The 22,229-nt window shown below is 42.7% G+C and overlaps 1 protein-coding gene across 1 annotated transcript in view; it reads left to right on the plus strand.

Moving 5' to 3' along the window:
• The window catches only part of MGAT5 (mannosyl (alpha-1,6-)-glycoprotein beta-1,6-N-acetyl-glucosaminyltransferase), a gene marked incomplete at its 5' end in the record, with an annotated part of 42,904 nt that extends 21,065 nt beyond the window's left edge, over positions 1-21,839 (plus strand). Inside the window, 6 exons of the mRNA XM_010157148.1 lie at positions 3,395-3,544; positions 11,258-11,404; positions 14,932-15,048; positions 15,819-15,893; positions 19,939-20,096; positions 21,641-21,839. Of these exons, the coding sequence (XP_010155450.1) occupies positions 3,395-3,544; positions 11,258-11,404; positions 14,932-15,048; positions 15,819-15,893; positions 19,939-20,096; positions 21,641-21,839 (846 nt within the window). The remainder of the gene's footprint in view (positions 1-3,394; positions 3,545-11,257; positions 11,405-14,931; positions 15,049-15,818; positions 15,894-19,938; positions 20,097-21,640) is intronic.
• Positions 21,840-22,229: the final 390 nt, after the last annotated feature.

The following is a 22,229-nucleotide window of genomic DNA, read 5'->3' on the forward strand; positions in this document are numbered from 1 at the left end:
TATACCTGTATGATCCAAAATAGCACTTTTCTACAAAGAATGTGGAATTTCAGGACTATTTAACTGCAAAAGGAGACAAACATTAGTGAGATTTGTAAGGTACAAGGTGCTACTGGTATTTTTGTGGTAATTTATAGATGAATATGAAAGCAGTAGCTTTTGACTCAAGGAATAAAGGAGGGATTGTTTTGTGGGTTGTGCTTTCTGAGTTTTTGGCTGTACTTTTTGGTTTGTTTCCTTTAGAAAGACTTTTGGAAAAATTAAGAACAATTGTTTCATCTATAGGGAGCAAAGGGAAGATGATGCTCTCGGTTCCAATTGTTCTTTAAAAATCTCGTTTGATTAAAAGAAAGAGGATTGCCCTTTGTTTTTTCCAGCTTGTGTGTGTGGTGTTTTTTTAATATTTTTACTCTTGTTGTTTGAAGACTGGTTAGTAACAATTTTATATATTGATCCCTTTACTTGTGCCTATCTATTTATAAGGTTTCCTTTGTGAGGAAAAATTATTTCTATAGACTCTATAGGGCAGCCTGCAGCAGTTACCCTATCTTGTGGAGGTGGAAACCCAGAGACACCATTAGTTTTCTAAATATTATGGATGGAAGAATGGATTATGTTTGGGATACCAAATGTTTTATCTGTGGTTTTATACTCTGAATCAGGAAAGGAGTCAGTCATATGGTTAAGTAATGTTCCCAATTAAGGTTAAGGATGGTTAATTTTAATGTTTTGTTTGCACTTGCAGAGCTGGGTAAAACATGATATATTCAATCACTGCCTTTGCTTTATCTTCCTAAATTGTATTGATTGGTTATATATGGATTTTAAATATAATTTTTAGGTCTGCTCAGTTAATTTGAATTTATTAGTAATTTATTACTTGGTTTTGTAACTTTGAGTTTTACTAAAAACCCTCCCTCTGCCTCCTCAAAGTACCACTGTAAATACAGCATAGCAGCCTGTTCTTTTCCTCCTATCTTTGTATACTCCTTTCTTTTTTAATCCTGTATTCCCTAATATGAAGTAATCAAGTGCTGGTATTTATACAGAGGACAGCACATGGATATAGTAGGAAGGTTCTCATTAGCAAGATGATTTGGGGAATAATGCAGGCTAAATTGAAAGTCCATTGTATGCATCAGAGTGTTTCCAGCAGAATTTAAGCAAAGAGCCTCACAGATGTTTCTCACAATCCCACTAGATTTTTATTGGCATCATGTATAAACAGGAGACATGAAAATGTTGTGTTTCATTTGGTCCATTTTATATTCATCTTTGAAAATAGGCTAATAAAGATGGTAACATGGCAGTGAGGCCAGTTCAGGTCAAAGATTATCTAGTCTTGTGTTCTGACTCCAAAAATAGCCAAAACGTGATGTGTTAGGAAGCATGGGAAATCAGGCACGTTTCACAGCACCAGAGACAAGTGGTTCATGGACTACTTGGGCCAAAAGTTCTGTGTCCCTGTTCAGTAATGATTCATGGATTTTTCTTCCATAATGACTTTTTGAATGCATATAAAATCTTCAGCAGTCCCACAGCCAGTAATGCATCTCCTCAGGAACCATTAGAAAGACTGTAAACACAAAATAATTTTCATGTCAAATACTCTATTTTACAGCAGCTAAATATTTCTTAACAGGTTTATAAAATTATCATTGAAATTGTTAAAATAAGTGCAATTTTAGATAATCCTGGTTTTGTTCTTTCTACCTGCTCGCTTCTCATATTTTTCTTGAGTTAAGTGTGCATTCATATCATCAGTTTTTGTGATATGAACCAGTAAAATCTGACGCAGGTGCATTAGTGTTCTGACTGGCACTGTCTTCCAGTTCAGAACACTACAGATCTGTAGATCTGTAGCTGCTCTTGTAAGGAAAGCATTCTGGAAACAAGACCAGGCTACTCCATTTATCTTTTCTTTGCAAATGGGCAGGAGAAAGGTTCTACGATGTATTTTCTCCTAACAAAGTATATGAGCTTCTCAACAGTTTCTAATTGTGCTGCTTTACAAATAATGGGAGGAACATCTTTTTCAGAGATATTAAAATTTGAAGTAAAAGGAAAAATAAAAAATGGAGCAAGCTTTTAGTTTCTTGAATAATTTGTGTTAATTCACAATAACAGCAACCACACCAAGCAAGAAAGCACATTTGTCTCCTTTTTCTGGCCAGTTTATGTAATACTTAGCCCAGGACATTGTCCGCCCGGTGCAGCCTTGTCACAGGTACCAGAACGGGATGATTTAATAATAATGCAGGCAGTCTACTTCATCACAGTGTCGCCCGTACAGCAGGCTACAGCTGGAAGCCACGTGTGTGAGATAAAATACCCTGTGTATTGGAGCGTATACCAGCAGTTGATTTGGCAAGGACATTTAGGAAGTGATAGTGTTCGTTCACCTGGGCCTGATACTTTAGTGCTCCAGGATTTGGAAAGGGGATTTTCAGCAACCTACTTGCCCTTTGAATGAACTTCAATAAACTCATCGGCCAGCTTTCACACAGGGCTGTGGAGGAACAGTGTACAGAATTTACATAACAAAAATAGTGAGAAAAAGTAGAATCCTTTAAAAACTCTATTGCTGCCAAGAAGTACTGAAACTTGTTGCCTGATTTTAGAGCCATTACTAAGACTATGTGCAAATATTGAAGGAAAGTCTCTGTGATGCGTGCTGCATACTGGCTGTAAATACGGTCTACAGCTAATTGCTTTTGGGATGCTAGTAATCTTAAAAACTCAAAAAACATATGGCATTGAAAATTAAAGGAATTCTTGTTTGCAAACTGGGATAGTGTACTTTTTTTCTTTTTTTTTCTTTTTTTTTTTTTTTCAACACTAAAGCCATTCCTCTTCTCTGGGTCTTTTCCAAAATGGAATATTTGTAAGTATCTCATGGGATTCTGATGCTAGGTATTTATCTGAAGATGTCCCTTCAGTTTTTCAGTTGGCAAAAGTGCATCTTACTAAGGGTGAGAGTCACCCTTTTCTTCACAAAGAAGGTAAACAATAACTAATTATTTTCCATCTCTGACAAAACCAGCATGAAAATTTGTTATTACTTTTTAGTATTTTTAGGCCAAGGATTGTTTAGGCATTCTGAGATTGCAGCTATCTGATGGTGACCTCTTTTTTGTCCAATTAGAAATTAATAGGACCTTGGTATTGATTTATTTCTACCTATACTACGAATAAAAAAGCTGCAGTGTTCTTCCAGCTTAGTATAAAACAAAACTCATAATGTAATGAAAGAGCAAATATTATAGAAATCATATAAGAATGAAAGAGCAACTTTCTTTCTGGGCTTTGGTACAGGAGGTAAAAAACAGCTTTGATTGAACAGCACTGCTTGAAATGTGTAAAGACTGAAAATATTTTATTGTTGCTGTTACAGGATAAGAAGGCTTATTTGGACATCATCCACACCTACATGGAAGTCCATGGAACTGTTCACGGGGCAAGCACTATTTATATTCCTGGCTACGTAAAAAACCATGGCATCCTCAGTGGGCGGGATTTGCAGTTTCTGCTGAGAGAAACCAAAGTAAGTTTATCAAGAGGGAGTAGTGGCAAAAATAGCTCCAGATAGCCAGTATCTGAAGTGCGTGCTTTTACCTCCTACGAGTGAGCTCCTGATTTGAAAAGCATTGGAAAAATAAATGAGCACATGTAAAGGAGCTTAAGTTGCCTCCTGCATGCTAAGAATACGTCTGTCATCATGTCCGTGTTTTGTGGATTGGCAGGCAATATTAGAAAATTGGGATGACAGCCTACAGTCACAGACACATTCAACAACCAGCTTGAGAAACATGGATAAATGCATTTTTCATTTTCTTAAATGTGATATCACCTCAAGGAGATTCAGCTGTGAATGTTCTTTGGTTTACACCCCTGATGTGAGAGTTAGGTAATGCCTGAAAGCTGTACGGTAGGCAGGCTTGCTCTGCCCTACCAGTGACTTTAACCAAGAGTGATCCTACTCTCTGGGGGAGAAAAGAAGAAAGGCAAGCACTTCATTCGCCACTCAGTTCCTTCCTCTGCTTCAGCTGTGCAGGGAGCGAGAGAGTGTGCTGGTTGTGCTGTACTTTGCCTGTGGCCCCACAGTCAAAGAAACTCAAGATAAGGGACAGTATCTATACTGAAATAAATAGTTTCCCCCATAGTTAGAATGCTTTGTGGGGTTTTCTGTGTCATTCCCATAATCTTTGTGGCACTTTACAACATTAAAACGCTTTAGTAGATTACATTTCAATAGGGTGTTTAACTTTCAGTTGGTGAAAGAAGTGGTTTGTCTATTTAAAATTAGCAAAATATGTGGAACTGCACCACTTAGTCCCCATGGTTGAGAGTTTCGTGCTGTGCACTTCTACAGAAGAATCTAATAAAAAAAGAAAAGAAAAGCAAGCACCTCCCAGTCTTCCCACACGACTGCAGAGATCTCCTTTTTGAAATATTTGGGAAAATGATGGTAATTTGACATCTCTGCGTGACAGCTGTTGGCAAATTATGACTTTTTAAAGGCAACCGCTGTGTGTATGTACTTGATGCATACAGATACACATAATGTTGCAGATTAAAAAGTCAACATTTACTTTCGTCATAGATAATACTGAGATTACACAGCTTTTGCCTGTGTGGAGTGTGAAATCACTGTGTTAATCATCATACCAACGTGGGAAGAATATTGACATTGTAATAACCCCAAGCACAAACAGTGACTTCTTTCTGAAAAAAAGTGTTCTATTCACTGGAATAGTAAAATAAGCTCATGGACTTCCTACAGAATTACTGAAGTCCTTAAAATTTACACAGTACAGTTCCTAACAATAGTTAGTTTGAGTAAGTCTTCCTCTAATTCTTTACCAGCCATCTTACGTGTATTACACTAAAAAAGTCAATTTTCAATATTAAGTAGGCTACTTATCTAGTTGTTAGTGGTTATGCTTGCTGTGCTCAAAGATGCCATGTAAGGTCAATTTGCCCCAGTTTGGGACACATCCAAGTTGATACATACGCATTGTGCAGCTCAGCAGAGTGCAGTTACGTGGGGTTTGTGGCTCAGGAAGTAGCCAGGCTCGTTTCACTCGGTTTTGACTAGTAATCGCAGTATCAGATGGAAGCTGCTGTATTGTGATTGTGAGCTACCTCTGAGGTCAGCAACTTGCTTATTTTTCACAGATTGCATTTTTGTGAAAAGCATGGATCTCTACTGTACTGTGTTCGGAGTCCTACAAGCGTTTTAAGATTTTTATGATTTTTTATGATATAGTCATGCATTGTTTTGTTGGGTTTTTTTCCTTCCTAACACTGTGGAAAATCCTTTGAGAATTTCCTGCATTTCTTATGAGACGGCATGGAGAAACACATCGATGTGTTTCGGAACCCTGTGTCGGGAAGCCAGTGTTTTTATCACGTTATCTTTTTGATACAATCTTTGTTAATAAACTTTTTTCTTTAAGTCTGCAAACAGTATTTTCATATGGCTTTTCTGAACTTTTGTTAGCAGATCTGCAAGTGACAAAAGATGTTTGCCTTTTAAGGAAATTAATTATTTATGATGCAGCCAGGCTAACAACACTTTGACCTGATGATAAGCAGATAGGAGTCCATCTGCTTCCCCTAATACTTATTACTGTCAGGCGATGGGAGCGCAATGTATTTCTGATGTTGCTACAAAATGAAATTAAATATGGCTTACTGCATCACAAATTTCAGTTACTATTCCTGTCTAACACTTACGTGTTCCAGTATATCTAGTTTAACAGAAAAAAGTAAACCAGCACCATCCTAGGATTGAAAGTGGAAACTGATCTCTACCATCTCATGAGTTTGGACAGTTTGAGTTGGAGGTGAATTTTGGGGTGGTTGGGGTTTTTTTGCTAGCTGAGGTTTAGCATCTCATAGGTACACTGGCTGTTCTGCCTTAGCATATGGTTGCCTCTGAGTGTTGATCAACAGACAGACTTGCTCTGTGTCTTCTTGTTGCCTGTACATTCACAGTTTTAGATTTTGGTATGTTTTAAGAGACGATACTTTAACATAGCATAGCATAAACCACCACTCACCTGTCTGCTAGCCATCTGCTGCGTGTGTGGGTCAGTTGTGTTCATATCCATGGATTGAATTGCTGAAATAAGTGCAGGTTTTCCACAAAAATCAAGCTGACTTGAGTGGGAGCTTTGTGCCCTGTGGAGCCTCATGTATGTGTGCACATGCATCCCGTGATGTTCAAGGACACTTGTTAGTCAGAATCACTTTACTTGCTAGGCAGCGTGACCAGAACCCTGTAATTAATTTAGTTACGGGTTTTGTCACTAGGCAGTCAGTGTGCTGAAAGGGTGCAAGTCACTGGAGCTGTAACTCAGGCATGGTAACATCTCTGCATACAATGCTCACTGGAACCATCGAGGCCTGCTGTTTGCTGGCTCCAAGCAACAAACTTTTGTCTTTAGGCTTCCAGAAACTGTCAGGTTTTTCTTTTTCTAAACATACGGTGTGAGACCCAAGGGCAAGGATTGGCTTTCATTGCTTGTGACTTAACACTGTCTTAGCAAGTTTTTTGTTAGGTCAGCTGACAAACAGTCTTGTTTTCAGAAAGCCAGAGCTAAATAATAATTTAACGACTCGCATAGTTCAGTGCACTCAGAATTGTCAGTGTGTTGCACTGCTTCACCCATAGGTGATGGCTCAGTCATGATTCTTGCATCAGCGCCTTGTATTCCCAGACTGTGTTTGGTCTCCCTGCGCTAGTTGGTCGAGGACATGGTTATTCTCAAAAGCATGCAACTGCTGGTGTGTATTACAAAGCAACACATTTCAGCATCAGTGCGTTTTCCAAGCAGGAGGGGCCTGTTTGAGATTCATTGTGGCTAGTTCAGCTGTGTAGGGCATGACAAAACAGAGACATGTCAACAGTTCCTAATGAGAAGATGCAAAGCCATTCATCGAGTCAGAGGAAAATAGGGTAAGCGAGCTGACAGCCTTCCTGCCAGCTTAGGTGGCTTCTTGCCAAGTGGGCAGCTGGAGGAGTTGGACCAGACTCTGGTGGAAGAACCAGGACTGAATTCTTGAGAAATATTCCTCCTTTCAAGAAAGTTTCAGATGCAATGTTTTACTTCGAGTCACTGTGAATTTTTTCACAGGGAGTCCAAATGCTTTTACTTAGTGGAATTTACAATTGCTGAATGGCGATTAATAAAAGTAGGAGCAACACCCTGTTCAGACAGTTTGGGGAAAATCCTGTTACAATGTTGGATAAGCAGAAATAGGAAAACAAACTCCTTTTTTCATATTGCCTTTTACAAAGTAACAAATTTTTTTACTTGCACATGCTTCACAAAATCAGCTGCAAAGGCATTTAACTAGTGGTTCTATTCTAAAGTTGTTTCAGTCACAAAAGGATTGACTTTTCTAGAAAGTACTTTATATTCATGAGAAAAATAATTCAAGATAGTTAACAACAGCCTTTGCTGCACTTCTTTCTCTAGTTCAGAAGAGAATATGTAAGTTTAGTAAGGAGTCATACAAAAATGGTGATAAACCTACCAACCCAACAGGATAAATTAGATAAAGTGCAGTAACATTAGAAATGGGAGTGGAGAGGATTAAACACTCCGGTTTATGGAACTATAGCATTTAGTCTCTAGAATATGAAATTTTTCTCTTAAATATTCAGCTAGTCAGAATTACAGTCAGAGAAGTAAAATATTCACTCCTTGTTTCATACTTTTTGCTATAATTTAGAAAGACTGTCTATTCAAGCACTCATTTTAATAGTAGTCTGATCTGGTGCTGTAAACCCCACAAATAAATTGCTTAGTGTAAACTGGAAGTCCCTAGTTACCAAAAAATAAAAACAATGGGATTTGGTTTTATATGGAAGTGGTTGTGAAGCACTTTTCATGTCAGAGAAGTTTCCACTTAGCTACTACACCATGAAAGGAACTGCCTACATTGTAAGCAGAAAGGAATGGTGTCTTGGCTGGTCTGATGCTGGGTGGCCAAGTCAAAAGCCTGAAATTGCAAACCAGGGCTTCAGTTCACTGCAGGGTTTCGACACCTGCCTTACTCAAGTTGGGCAAGTGAGATTTTCTCATTTCATGCAGTCCTATAGCACAGACACACCTGTATAGTAGAACTTGCAAACAAGGAAATGGTTTTAAAAAAAAAAACCACACCGCTGTTACTGTGATCATTTTACATCTCTATTTATTTGCTGTTATCTACTTCAGATATACTTTTATACTGTAAACTCCTCCTGGCAGTCATCTCGTCATGCGGGGCGTTAGCACACAGAGCCTGCTGTGGTGTGTGCCCGCTTAAAGCACTATATGAAAAATAACGGTTCTGGCTTTCAAAAACGTGAGAAAAATGCTCACATACAGAAAATTAAATGGTTTCAAGCACTAATCAACCAGTAAGGTATGAATGAATTCTACTCTGCACAGCAATTCTGCTGCAGCTCGCAGGGCAAGATCAGGGCTGACATTTTTGAACCGTTATGTACCCACAGTTACATTACCAACATTGTCCAAAATGTGGAGTTTTGCATTCTAGATCTTCAGGCTCTAGGCTGATTGGTGCCTCTCCATGGTGATGAGGTGCAGATGGGGTGAAGGTGCCTCTCCATGGTGGACTGTGTACCCTAAAGGCCATCCAGAGTCAGCACCTTACGTGGTGGAGGCAGCTGTGTACATTGATACTGCAAAATAGTGTTCTAAATCTTTACTGTTGCGTGGGAGGGAGCCTTGTCTTCCACACTGCCTCGACTCTACTGACCGTGGGTGCGTACTTCACTGGAACCTGAAAATTGCTGTCTCTTGTTTCTACTTATTTTCTTTTCTTTGTTTGTTTTCCTCCTCCTTTTTCCATTAGTGACTTGCAGCACTCACTCACTCCATACTTTCAGGAAGTACCTTGAGAGATTGGTTTAGCCTTTCTGGAAATAACAAACTGCATGTGATTCAAAGGATAAGCAAGTTAGAGCATCAGAAGAATGAGTTACAGAAATGACCCGTGTTCTATAATGCTTCCTTTTTCAATCACAGTGAATGTGACTTTCTTGAGGCAATTAAGATGTTCCTCAGTTTTGCTCTTTATCCTGTACAAAAATAGTAGCTCTCTAACCAAGGAGTGTTAATAACAGGCAATTTTCAGGAGCAGGGTCTAGATTCAGGTCAGGCATTTCAGCTGTTCTGGTGAAGATGATGTGATGGAGAGTGATAGAAGATTTTGGAAGGTGGAAAGCAGGAGCTGGTGGGGGGGCTGTGGGCCAGGCTGCAGGCTCAGGCCAACGGGCAGCACATGCCTACACCGTTCTGGCAGTCAGACATGTCCTTTCTTTCTTCAAAGGTATGGTGCTGCTTAGAGGTAAGGTTGGAAAATGGATGTGAAACAGGTGGTAAGCTATTTATTATAGATTAAGTGTTGACAGTGTGCTCTGTGCTGTCAAAACATAAACCCATGTTTCTTTCCCCGTGGAGCTTCCTCCTAAATAAATGGACCAGCCAGGCACAGAACTGTTGAGCAGTGCACAGCAGCAGTTTATTAAAAAAGAGAAAACCCAAGCAAACAAACCAGCATTCCTTACAGAACAGACAAACACAGGATCATAGGAGAATTGCTACTTCAGATGGTTTTAATTGCTGGTTCTCAGCTGGTTTTCTGGCTGAATGAAGGGGGAGTTTAAATAAATAACGTTATGTGTGCAGATTGCACAAAACGGTTTCATGTCTGTGATTATTTTCAAGGGATTACCTTTCTTTTAATTAAAACCTCTTTTGAGTTGAAATTTTCTGACTGAAAGGTAACGTAGCTTATGCCATATACAACCCCGAAATTTAGAAAATCTAGCTTTACTGTTGTCCCTGCCCATGGCAGAGGGGTTGGAACTAGATGATCTTTAAGGTCCCTTCCAACCAAAGCCATTCTATGATTCTAGTGGAGGTAGCCTTCCAGATGTATTTTCATCAGCCACTGGAGAGTTTCCTGTAAGATTTAAGTCTGCGAGGTGGCTGAGAAACTCTTTGCAAGTAGGCAGCTTTTTTAACTTGAAAATTGAAAACCGAAATAATGATATTCAGCTCCATGCAGTGAAAATTGTATGTCCTCAGCTATGCTCAGATGTGTTAACTTTCTTTTTCAAATGAGCCAACCCCGAATTGACGCTGTTGCCATGAGTCAGGGAGGATTGCTGCTGCCTGCGCACGGCAGTACTTACTACAGCGTTACGCAGCGATGTTAACATCAGCTCCTAGAAAGAGCCTTCAGTTTTGAGTCTTCGGTACAAAGATTCACTTCCACGTTGCAGATAATTTAATGCAGAATAGGATAATTTGACCTCATTGAATATTTGCATCCTGAATACCTGGTCCTAATAGTTATGAAGATTGCTCTTTATTTTCTTGAGAAGAGCGTATATGAATATATGCACATGGTAAGTCATTCAGCACTGCTGAGAAATGGCTGCTGTGAACCAGAGCTTTTAATTCTTGCATTAAACACAGACTTTCAAATAAAGAGTCCTATATTTAATTCAGGGGTTTTAATTATGTTGGGCCTGGAAAGTGGTCAAAATCCAAATAAATGCCAGACAACTCAGAAAAATTACTGAATTTCTTCACGCTGGGGAAAAACATTGCCTTTTCTAGAGCGCCTGTGATCCAAGAGTAGCTTTGTGCTGCGTTTTTCCTCCTTCGGTTTACCTTGGAGGCGTTGAACGCCCTCCATCCTGTGCAATCTCCTACTGCCTGGGTACAGTGCCTTCAGCTGATGTTTGCTGCCATCTACCGTTAATCATTAAAAGGCTTAATCACCTTGCCAGGAGCACGTTCGAACTGGCAGACCCAGCAGTTAGCTGCTGTGGGGAGAGGGGGGTAACAGTGGCGTAGCTGTTCTGTGAGGCTGCTGCAGTACAACCCGTACTGACAAGAGAGTTTGACTTCAACACCAATCAAACCACCACATAGCGCGCTTTTTTCCCCAAAACTCCCACCTGAAAGGCTCTGTTGTTGCCTCAGCTCCATGAAAAACCACCTCGGCTCGCTACAGAAGGTTATTGTCAAATGAGTTTTATGGGACATTCCGTTACTGCTTGGGTGGGAGGGGGTGAGCTGCTGAATTTCTCCCATTTTCTTCTTAACGTTCCATTTCTTCAGCCTGGTGCATTTACAATACATTGCTTGTGGTAAGTTAGCTCTTAGCTTACGGGTTTTGTAAACAACAAAAATTAAGATGGTCCTTGTCTTCTATTTTTCAGCTTTTCGTTGGTCTCGGATTCCCGTATGAAGGGCCGGCCCCTTTAGAGGCTATTGCTAACGGATGTGCTTTTCTAAATTTAAGATTTAACCCACCAAAAAGTAGCAAAAACACAGAGTTTTTCAAAGGCAAACCTACACTCCGAGAGGTAAGCTTGGTCAACCTGACTAATTTCTTCATTGAAAATGCTTGTGGATTTGGTTTTTAGTAACACAATATAGGAAAAACTGCACAAATGTTTGCAGTTTATTGCAAAAGGTGTGCACCTGACGTTGTCTTCAGCCATTGATGGGATTATCAGTCCTGGTTTTATAGGATAATCAAAATTTTCATGAACATACTGTTAAGCTTTACCTCTAGATTTGCCTATGTGTATGCTCTGCTAATTCTTATTGATAGATCGTAAACAGAAGTTTCACTTGAAAACCTGATGCTCTGTCCAGGAACAGATCGTGTCATCTGATACATGATGTGTCATGTGAAATTGGTTTTATTTTGTTGAAGGAACAAACATTGCCGTGTACTGTGCAGGAAGCAAATAGGTGTTTGAGTAAATGATAAAAATGCCACGTGTGGGTGGCTGTGTGTGTTTGGGGATTGGTTTTCTTTTCTCCAGAAAAGACTGGCACAAGGCTAAACTGTGAGCTCAGGTTCTACGGTCACAGCCCACCCTGTTTATGGTTAAACACTGAAGACATTTGAAGCACTGATTCTAGGAGAACAGGAAAACCAAACCTCAAGCTTTCAAAGCAGCCAGTGTGTTTAGACACTAAGTAAAAGAGAAATGAGGCTAAATAAACTAAGCCTGTCCTCCTGGCACTGACTTGGGAATATTTTTCTTCTTTGCTGTAGGTAGAATCCAGCCTATACCCCTTGCAGGTGTTTAACACTTGTGTAGCACTTTCTGACATCTGCACTTTTGCCTGTGACTGTGGCTTCTACATAGGCGTATTTACTCATTTTCTTTACATGCTTATCAGAAGGGAACACTGTCTGGTAACCCTTAGATAATGAGAACCTTGCACAGCTGTTATTTCCCAATTCAGGTTACACTTTGGCTATATAAATTGCATACTGAGCAGCGATAGGTGATAAGTGGACATTTTTCCATTTTAAACCAGGATCATAAATTTCTTATGGTTTTATGATCCAGGACTGCAATTGCCCTTCACCTTGTTATACAATCAGGAGGCTCGGGACCGGAGTTCAAACTCGCCCCTTCTCATGGGTCACATTGCTGACAAAGGAGTCAGCAATAAGGGAAAAAAGGGTTTAAATTTCTCCTTGGGCTTGGCACCTTACAAAGCTTCTCCTCTGTGCGTTGCTTGACTGTTCACAGTGTTCTGTGCTCAGACACTATAACTGCTTAGGCTTAGTAAATAATCTGGACCCATCTAACACTTCAGTAGGAATTTTAGTGCTCGGAATGCTGTGCTAAATCCCACTGGCATATGCCAGCACTGTAAGAAATGCTGTGCACTTGACTGGCACAAAACAGTAATCCCTATTGACTGCTGAGGCCAAGTATCGAATCGTAGGATGGTTTGGGTTGGAAGGGACCTTAAAAATCATCCAGTTCCAACCCCCCTGCCATGGGCAGGGACACCTTCCACTAGACCAGGTTGCTCAAAGCCTCATCCAGCCTGGCCTTGAACACTTCCAGGGATGGAGCATCCACAGCTTCTCTGAGCAACCTGTCCCAGTGCCTCACCACCCTCGCCGGCAAGAATTTTTTCCCTGATATCTAAATCTACCTGCTAAATACAGTAATAAATACAATGGACATTCATCCTGAATGTTGCTACATTCACATGCTCTGCTGACCTGCCTTGAATGTAACTTCTGCTCTGGCTGGTTTTCACAACTGCACTCAGATCTGACTGCCAGTAATCCACATGCTGGTTCTTCGGGATTAAGAAAGTCTTTAAATCCTTCTCTCAGTTTGTTCAAGTGTTAAGGGAGAACAAAAACAAAGCTTGTGTAGTTCTGCCAATTGATTATCCACAGACCAACCTGAAGATGAAGTCTGTGTTTGGTGCTTCTGTTAAGTGACCATTGTGAGTCACTGTTCCCATCTTGTTCTAGGTAGAATTGGGGGTGTGTGTGTGTGTGAACTGTTTCCCCTCCACCCCCAAGATGGGGTCCTGTAGTGAAGTCTGTACAGAACTAGAAGTGACAATTTTCATTGTAGATAGCAGTTGTTTTGTCTTGGGACATTGATTTTGCTGGGGGAAGGAGGCAGGGGAAAGAAGAGAAAAAACTACCTTCAAGCAGCTTCAAGGTCGGTACCAGCGTTTGTACAGAACTCCCTCCTCCATTCCACTCCCCCCACCCCCCCAAGAGAGAAAACATGGCATGCCAAGTCCACTTGAAGCATGTACTTGGTGGGTCTGGTTTCTTTCATTTTCTGCTTTTAGGAAGGAAAAAAAAAGACATTAATTTAGAAATTAATTCCAAATCTATTTATAAGAATTCTTATAGATTGTAATTAGAGACAGAGGGAGTATCTCCTGAACATTAAGCATCGGGGTAATTAAAGCACTTGATCATTAGGAAATAGTATTTTTTAAGAGTATAGATGCAGAATAACTGGTGCAATAAAAATATGGTGCTAGTTACCCTTAAAACTAGTCTGAGAAGTTTAGTTGTTCATCTTGCAGACCAGGTTTGGCTTTGGTGTTGCCATCTGGGTGCCTGAGCTGATAGAGTGGTCTGCGGCATAATTCCTACAGCTTTGTGGAGTTCAAAACGCTATTCCACGCTGATGTTTTTAAAGGTGTAATTGAAGGTTGGTTGTTGCTGAAAGCAACAGGAATGTCACAAAGTCCAGGCATACGTGCTGTGGGAACTCATGTGTTTATTGAAAATGCAGTTTTCTTTCGAGGCTGCTGTGACACACCGCCCTCTCTTCTGCAGCTTTTGCTGCCTCTCCGTGCCTTCGCTTCCGTGTTCCTCTCAGTCCTGTGACACCTGTCACAAATTACTTTCAGTGCCATCCTGCTACTTGTGAAAGTAACCTCTAATGTTAAACGTTTCTTAGTTATCTACTTGGGTATTTATTGAATTTGTTTTCTGACAAAGCGGTGAGCCAATTCCCAGTTAACACTCTTCGTGCAGTCAAATCACTCTTGGACTGTCAGCAGCGGGAGCCAGAATTCATGTGATAGAAACGGTTCTTTATTCACTACTACTGACAGAAGCTTGGAAATGTTTGAAATTTGAAGGAGAGATTGGGCGAGGATGTTGTCTGAAGGTGAGACAGGGTAAGGATGCCATCTCTTGGAGCCAGTCACACAGGTCTGACCAGGACTGGAAGCAATTAGGGGTTGTGAAAACGTAGGGCTGCTCCGTGAATGAGCTGTGGGAAGCAGGGTCACGTTGTACAAATCATTTCGGTGAGCGTCAGGTATTCCGTGATGTGAGTCATAATGAAGATCAAAGCCACAAACGAGAGGTGCACAAATGTTACTTGTGATCTGCATTGTTACCTGATTCTCAGTTTTCCAACTGAATTCACTCCCTACATTTAAACAAGGGAAATCTGAAAGATAGCTCAGAAGGGACGACACTGACTGTGATTTGTGGTGCATTTCATCCAAAAAGCCTGATGAAGAGGGTGAGAGGGAAGGATATCTTGACACATTAATGTTTACCAATGCCCCTTCTTCCTTTCAGCTGACATCTCAGCATCCCTATGCTGAAGTTTACATTGGGAAGCCCCACGTCTGGACTGTAGATATCAATAATCTTTCGGAAGTCGAGAAGGCTGTGAAATCAATTTTGAATCAGAAGGTGAGAACTGCATCCTCAATTTATCATCCCCACTTGAGGGTGCATTACGTACTGCGTGTAGAGTGCATCCTAATGCTGGCTAATTAAGGCAGAGTGCTGTGCTTTGGTAGGATGCTGGGTGGAGAAAATTGTTATTCCATACCTGTGGCATCTGATTACCGTGTTCTAGAAGTGGCTGTGTCAGGCTTTTACCTGCAAAAAATGAGTGTGAGTCAATTTGTATAGAAATGTGGATTTCGTATGTAAGTTAGGCAGCCATGTGTATTTTCTGTGCATTCCGTGAGGAAGTTGCCTCTTTGATTCGTAGAGCCTGGCAGGCTGTCCAGACACATGCACCACACTCTGGCTGATTCTGTAGCCTTGCCAGAAGGGCTCGTACAGCCTGGAACTGTAATGAGCACCCTGGAAGGGGATGGGGGCAAGTTTGAGGGTGTCACATTCTTTCTTTGTTTTCTTTGTTTTCTTTTTCACTTCAGCCCCAGAACCGAAGTTTAGTTAAAACAGGAGCTCTGGAATCCCTGGGGGTCTCAGGGTACCTGTCTGTCTGTCAATTTGCAGTATGCCCTGAGTTTACTTAATCACTGAGCAACTTCTGCTGCTGTTACAAAGGAGCAAAAATCAGCTCCAGCTGCCAATGACTTTGTGAAATTGTGATTTGTTAATGAGTGTATTTGCATTTATTGTTGCTACTTAAGCTGTAACCCCACAGCGCATCGCGAAGGTCATTTAAACAAAACCCCCTCTAACTGTAACCCACTGTGTTTCCACAGATTGACCCTTATTTGCCCTATGAATTTACATGTGAGGGAATGCTTCAGAGGATGAATGCATTTATTGAAAGACAGGTATGAACCGTTACTGTGGATGAATCTTGCCGTTCACGTAGAAATAGCAGCTGGGCAGTCCTTGGCTGGGAAGTTGGTTGCTCAGATGAAGGTGCCTTGGGAGGCCCACATTGACTGAGATTCACTTCTGTGGGCTTGGCCTCGTAGGGCTTGAGAGGTTTCTTCCAGATATGGCTACCAGTGGGTTGTTTTCACGTGTAAAGAGACTGACTAGCAATTAAGAGAGAGTGCTAGCTACCAGAATATTCATTCTGCTTCTCACTTTGCCATTGGGTTCTGATTCATCTGTGAGTGTCTGATTTACCATATGTCTTTGCAGAAATGGATGTACTTGCCTGAATTTCAGGAGCTATAGGAGCTTTACATCTTATTGATTGATTGATTTATAAACAACCTTCCTCCTCCTGGTGTTATATCAAAGCAGAAAGGCAAAGTAATTTTTCAGTGTCTGTGTGTTTTGCTTAACTGTGTACCCACAAAAAATCTTTGGATTACAAAGTATCACGTATATACAGAGATACTTCTGCAGTAGAATTGTACTGGGGCTAAAGCCTCTGGGTGGATTTTTCAAGTATTTAGTTTCAATTGATAAAGCTTTAAATGGTTTGGAACCAGTTACTGAAAGGAGTTTTTGTCCCCCTGCATTACTGCCAGCTGAGAGCAGCAGAAGATACCGAGCTGGAGTAATAAACTGCAGAGATTTACATGGGATCCTGATTTCTAGAAACTGTGTGTTTGCTTGGACGCCTGCCCAAGGCTGCAAGGGCCAGCTCTGCCTTTTGTTCTGGCTGCCGCCGAAGAGAGAGGGCAATGACCTGCAGCTCGGTTATGCCAATTAACTTCCAGGATTGCTTTCAAAAGCACCGCACATGCTCCTGTACCTGCGTTTCTGAAAGGGGACACTGGTACAGACAGTGACAAAGAACAGCATAGCTCCAGATCAGAACTGTAGTTAGCCTAACTGGTCAGGCTCAGAAATAAATAGAGCATTGTTGTAATAACGTTCACTGCTTTGTCTAATTGTCCAAAGCCATTATTGTTTCACGGCCCCCAGGATGCTCAAGCGTCATTATTAGCTGCATGTGCTTAGCTCTGTGCCCAATAAACATGTCAGGTGGAGCAAACACAGAGGTTGAGACATTATTTTGAAGAGTGTATGGTGAGAGACAGGCAGAACGGAGAAAGCACCACAGGCTTGGGACCAGGAACCAAGATGTGTGGAGTTGGTGTGGGGCGCTTCAGCCGTGAGGGTGTGGTCTTCAGGGGGTGAGTGTGAAGAGGAGGAGGCCAGAGCCACTCGCAGGCAAGTCACCCTGTGGGACACTGATGCTGTAGGATGTACAGGATTGTTCAGCGTTCCCCTTTTGGTGCCTTGGCTCAAGATCAGGAGAGAGGACAGTGTTCACAAGAAAGGTTTAGTGAATTCCCTGCATCTTCAGAGCCAACAGCTGGGCTGAAGTAAGGGAACTACTGTGAGCAGTGGTTTCCGGTTTAGCAGTGCCACCTTCAGCTGGATGAAAGCAGCTTTCCCTCCAAGCTACTCCTGCCAGTGCCGTGTCCCTGCCTGCGGCCCAGTGTGGCTTTAGGTGCCTCGGTGCCACCTGCCTGATCCATCCCCGATCCTGTTTGCTCTCTGCCTACAGAAACAGTTGTGGCAGCTCTACAAAGTGGCTGCGAAGGGTGGGAACCAAAGGGGGGAATACTGAAACTGGCACTGCCATCCAAGGAGCAGCCAGGCAACTGCAGCCGAAGCAGCTGCAGGATTCCCAGTTGCAAACTGGGGAGCTGTTGAGTGAGGCAGGCTGGGCTATGGGGGGACAGACATCCTGGCTTTGAAGATGTTGTCAAGCGGAGCACGTGGAAGCCAGGCAGAAAACATTTTAGCAGGGCTTTACTAGGTTAGTAACTGAGTTGGCTCAGCAGGGGGTCAGCTGTGCACCAGAGCCTGGCGAAGGGAGTGGAGTGAGGACATTGATCCGAGAGCAGGAAAAGCTGGAGGGAGGAGGACACCTCCACTGACAGCACAGCTAAGCCTGGGTCACCTTGAAATTGTGGTTACAGCTAAACCAAACTTAAACACGGGTCTCTGGTGAAGCTTCCGTATTACACAGCATCTTTTCTTTAGTTTGCCCTGATGCATGTAGGGTTGTGGGGCAAGACAGACTGGGGGAAGATACCAAATTTAGGTTGCTTTTGAGGGTTGAGAGGAAAACAGAGAAGGCAGACTGAAATGCAGCCCTGTTCTGAGACGCGCTTCAAGTTGGCATCAGCCGAGGAAGGTGTCCCACCAAGCTAGGGGCTGGAAAGGTGAGGCTGTGCCCTGGTTTGGGGAAGAATTTTCAGCTAGGAGATGTTAAAAGCTGAAGCCCCCAGCAAATGCTGACGCCTCACAACTGATTCACTGTCTTTGAAAATCTGTCTTCTCTCTGCACCAGCTGTGAGTTCAGTCCTGTATAACAGCATTATATTGTATATATTGCCTTAGCATACATTACAGTGTTGTACAGTACATGTTACAGTGTTGGGTTGGATTTTGAACCTTTGCAGAGTTCCTCCTGCATGCAGTATTTTAAATATCGATTTAGGAAAGGACAGCATAAGCAGGGTGCTGAAGTCCAAATAGCAAATTGACCTTTTTGAATCAACCTCATTAAAAAGCACCTCTATTGTTAACCTGTTTTTTTAGATGCTGTTAAAATTATTCTGCCATAAATATGCTCCAAAATGACTCAGTAGTTTCGAGTGTGGCAGAAGGGAATGGCTTAGAGCTGCATCAGGGAAGATCAGAATGAATACTAGGATAAAGCTCTTCACTGAGAGGATGGTCAGGCACTGGAACAAGCTCCCCAGGAAAGCGCTTGCGGCCTCAAGCCTGTCAGTGATCAAGATGCCATTGGACACACTCTTAGAGCTGTGGTTTAGCTTTTCGGGTGTCCGGTGTGGAGTCAGGAGTTGGTCTCTGTGATCTTCGTGGGTCCCTTCCAACTCAGGATATTCTGTGGTTCATGGTTGTTCAATATTAAATTCATGGTTAGACCTGGGAGAATGAAAACTTCCGCCTTCAGCAGGGGAGATCTTAACAGAAAAAACCCACCAAACGGGTAGTGAGGACAGGTGAATGGTTTGGGGCCTCAGCTTTATCACAGTTCCAAGTAATTCAGCCTTTCTAAGCTTTGGGTGACAGTCTGGGACCTGTTCATGCAAGTGTTAGTTTTGTCGGGAGGAAGCAGACCTGGCCCACATCTTCTGATCAGCTTTGACCACCACCCGTCAGGGAATGTTGGGGAAAGCCAGGGATTAAACGTTCTCTTCGCTGCTTCTCATTTGGAATGTCAAGACTGTAAGAACTTGTCTCGGAGTAGTTTCACCGGTAGGTGCGCTTCCGTATCGTGCCTTCCTTCCCTCCTTCCGCTGCGGTGACGCCTGACTGCATCCTTTATCTCTAGCCAGGCTTTTTCACTTTCCGGAGAGCACTTTCACTCCCAGGTCGACCAAGAGCAGCCAACAAACGCTTTGAATCCTGGTTGCTTTGTAGAAATCTTCTGTCTTCTCCGAGTTCGGCCCCCTCCATAGCACTGCGAGTCCCCTGATCCCTTCCAGAGGGCTCTGTAGGGTAACTGCAGGCTAACAGGCCTCTGGAATTCTCCTACCAGAACTCCCTCCTGGTACTTGTGCTGTTACGGAGATAGTGCTGCTAGCACCGAGTTAGTGAAACAGGAATTGCTGAGAAAGCCGGAGTGGGTTGGGAATGGGAAAGTGGAGAGTAGCTAGAGTTGCTTTATGATAAATTAAATAAGTTAAAGGTAGGGAAGAAGCTCCTTTGGGGAGAACGATACCATCACGTTTCGAGTAGGGATCAAAGGGGATAGATAATTCCCTCATGCTAAAAAAAAAAAGTACTCTTTGAAATGTGCTTAAATTATTGCTTTTAATACAACTGAAATGAGCTGCAAAATGAGTGTTTGGGTGATAACCACCACTTATTAATGGGAGAAATTGCTATCAGGGAACTGGGTGCATAATAACACATGATCTGTTGCTGCAGGATTTCTGTCATGGGCAGGTGATGTGGCCCCCGTTAAGTGCCCTTCAAGTAAAAATGGCTGAACCTGGAAAGTCCTGTAAACAAGTTTGTCAGGAAAGCCAGCTCATCTGCGAGCCTTCCTTCTTCCAGCATCTCAACAAGGACAAAGCTCTGCTTAGGTGAGTACTGAAAAGCACAAACGCGTTGTTTGGTCTCTATTGCACTGGTTCTCGCCGCACGTGAAGTTAGGTGTACGACTGCTCCCCACCCTCCCTTCTGCCTGTCCGGCAGCAGCCGGCACGAGGGTAGCCCTCAGCCCTTCCCAGCAGTGGCTGGCAGAAGCTGCTGCTGTGCCGAGCGCCCCGTTCCCTGCATGGCTTTGTGGCGAGGACGGTGCCAAGGCCGCAGATTTCCGTCCCTTCCCTCCCCCCTCCATCTCCGACGTGCGTACACCCTGCGGTGCCCTCCGCTTGCTTGGGCTGAGCAGAGGCTCGTGCTGCAGGCGTTGCGGGTGCCAGGAACGTGCGTGTTTGGCTGAGCAGTTCCACCGCGTTGGCCGTATCCTGAGCTGGGTGAACTTGCACAGCGCTTGCACCAGTGCTGGCTGCGTTTTGTTGCAGCAGATGGGACTCTGTACACCTTGTGTGATTTCTGTCGCTTGTTCACGCTTATCAGGAGTTGCTTTTATTTATCAGCTCCCTCTTTGCTTATGATTAACACCCATTTTGAACAATCTATATTCGTTGGCAATTACTGTTTTTGCAAACCTTTTGTCGGTATTGTTCTAGGTAAAGAATTGTAAACCCTCATGCGTTAAAGGTGTTAGTACCACTTTATAAAGCTTACCAGCTGTGCATTAAGGAAATTAATGTTGCTTTTAGGTGCTGTCTCTTTGGGAATATGCCTGTGTTCCTTCCAGAGGGAAAACAAAGCACTCGAAGCTGGGCTCCAACAAATGGCTGCTAGGGAACCTGCTTTCTAGGTTTTCTATCTCCACTTGCAATTAAATTAAATTGTAGAAGGTTTTTATTTCTGTATTTGGTTTGAAAAGCTGTAATTGTCAGTGGAGTTCAGAAGCAGCTCATGTAAAAACTTTGTCAGGTTTCTTTTCTAGATGTGGGGGAGAAAAAGGTAACCTGTGAAATGCTGAAAGGTTTCCAGTGTAAGTGAAAAACAAGGCTCTGCTGGAATCGCGACCCTCGTGCTTAAGCTTTGTGGCCAGAAAATGGCAACTGGCACGTTTCTGGTCAGCTAGCTCGCGCTGGCTGGCTCCTCACACAGCGGGTCCTGCTCTGGCCAGCCTCTGCCGCGGCCCCGGCTGCCCACGGCTCCGGCTGCCCAGGGCTGCCTGGCACAGATCCCTGCTGAAGGCACTGGAGCAGCTCCTGCTCTCAGGTTTCTCTTGCTTTTGGCTTAGCGGAAATCTGTGATGTATTTCAATATTACACTTTGGGAAACACTCAAAGGCGTATTTTTCCTTTTCAACTTCTTTTGTTAATCTTTAGGAAGCAGAGTCAAGCTGAAAAAGGCTGTACTGCCCTCTGGAGAGAGACTGAGCAGGTGAAGGGAAATGAGAGTCGTTTTCTGGAGATCTGCAATGCTAAATGTACTTCATTTAGGATGTAACAGAGCATTTTATTTTATTTTTAGTGAGGAAGGATGAAAACTGTACCAACCTCCTGTAAACTCCACTGTGATTTAGATCGTGTGCTTTGCTCCTTAGGCATAACATCGAATGTCTCACCATGGAGTCTGCAAACGATATTCTGGTCCCCTCTTTCGATGGAAGAAGGAAGCACTGTGTTTTCCAAGGTGACCTCTTATTGTTCAGCTGTGCCGGATCCCACCCAACCCACAGAAGAATCTGCCCCTGCAGAGACTACCTTAAGGGGCAGGTTGCGCTTTGTAAAGACTGCCTATAGCAGCAGCAGAGCTGCTTTGGAGTTGAGGACAAAATGTAAGTAGTTTTGAGAGGAGCTACTTCTTACTTCCTGCACTTTTGTCCAGGTTTTTCGCTGCAGGCAGAGCTATCATTGCTGGGCAGAATTATCTACGACGAGAGGAGGGGTTCATCAGAAACGGCTCACTGATCTTTTTTTCCTATAAGAACATTTGCAGTGTAACTCTTCAGATTCCTTCATTTGTTTGGAAAAGAAACCAGTTTCATGTTCTACAGTGATTTGAAGATGACTGCACAGAATAGTTTGTAGAGAATTCCCAGACCCATCAAACTCCTGGTTTTGTTGTTTGAGTGAAGTGTTTTCTATTTTTTTAAAGAGTTAGGACATCCCCTGTCGCAGTTAGCTAAGGGA

This window comes from Eurypyga helias, unplaced genomic scaffold (assembly GCF_000690775.1).
Source record: "Eurypyga helias isolate BGI_N326 unplaced genomic scaffold, ASM69077v1 scaffold11338, whole genome shotgun sequence".
Taxonomy (NCBI): Eukaryota; Metazoa; Chordata; class Aves; order Eurypygiformes; family Eurypygidae; genus Eurypyga; species Eurypyga helias.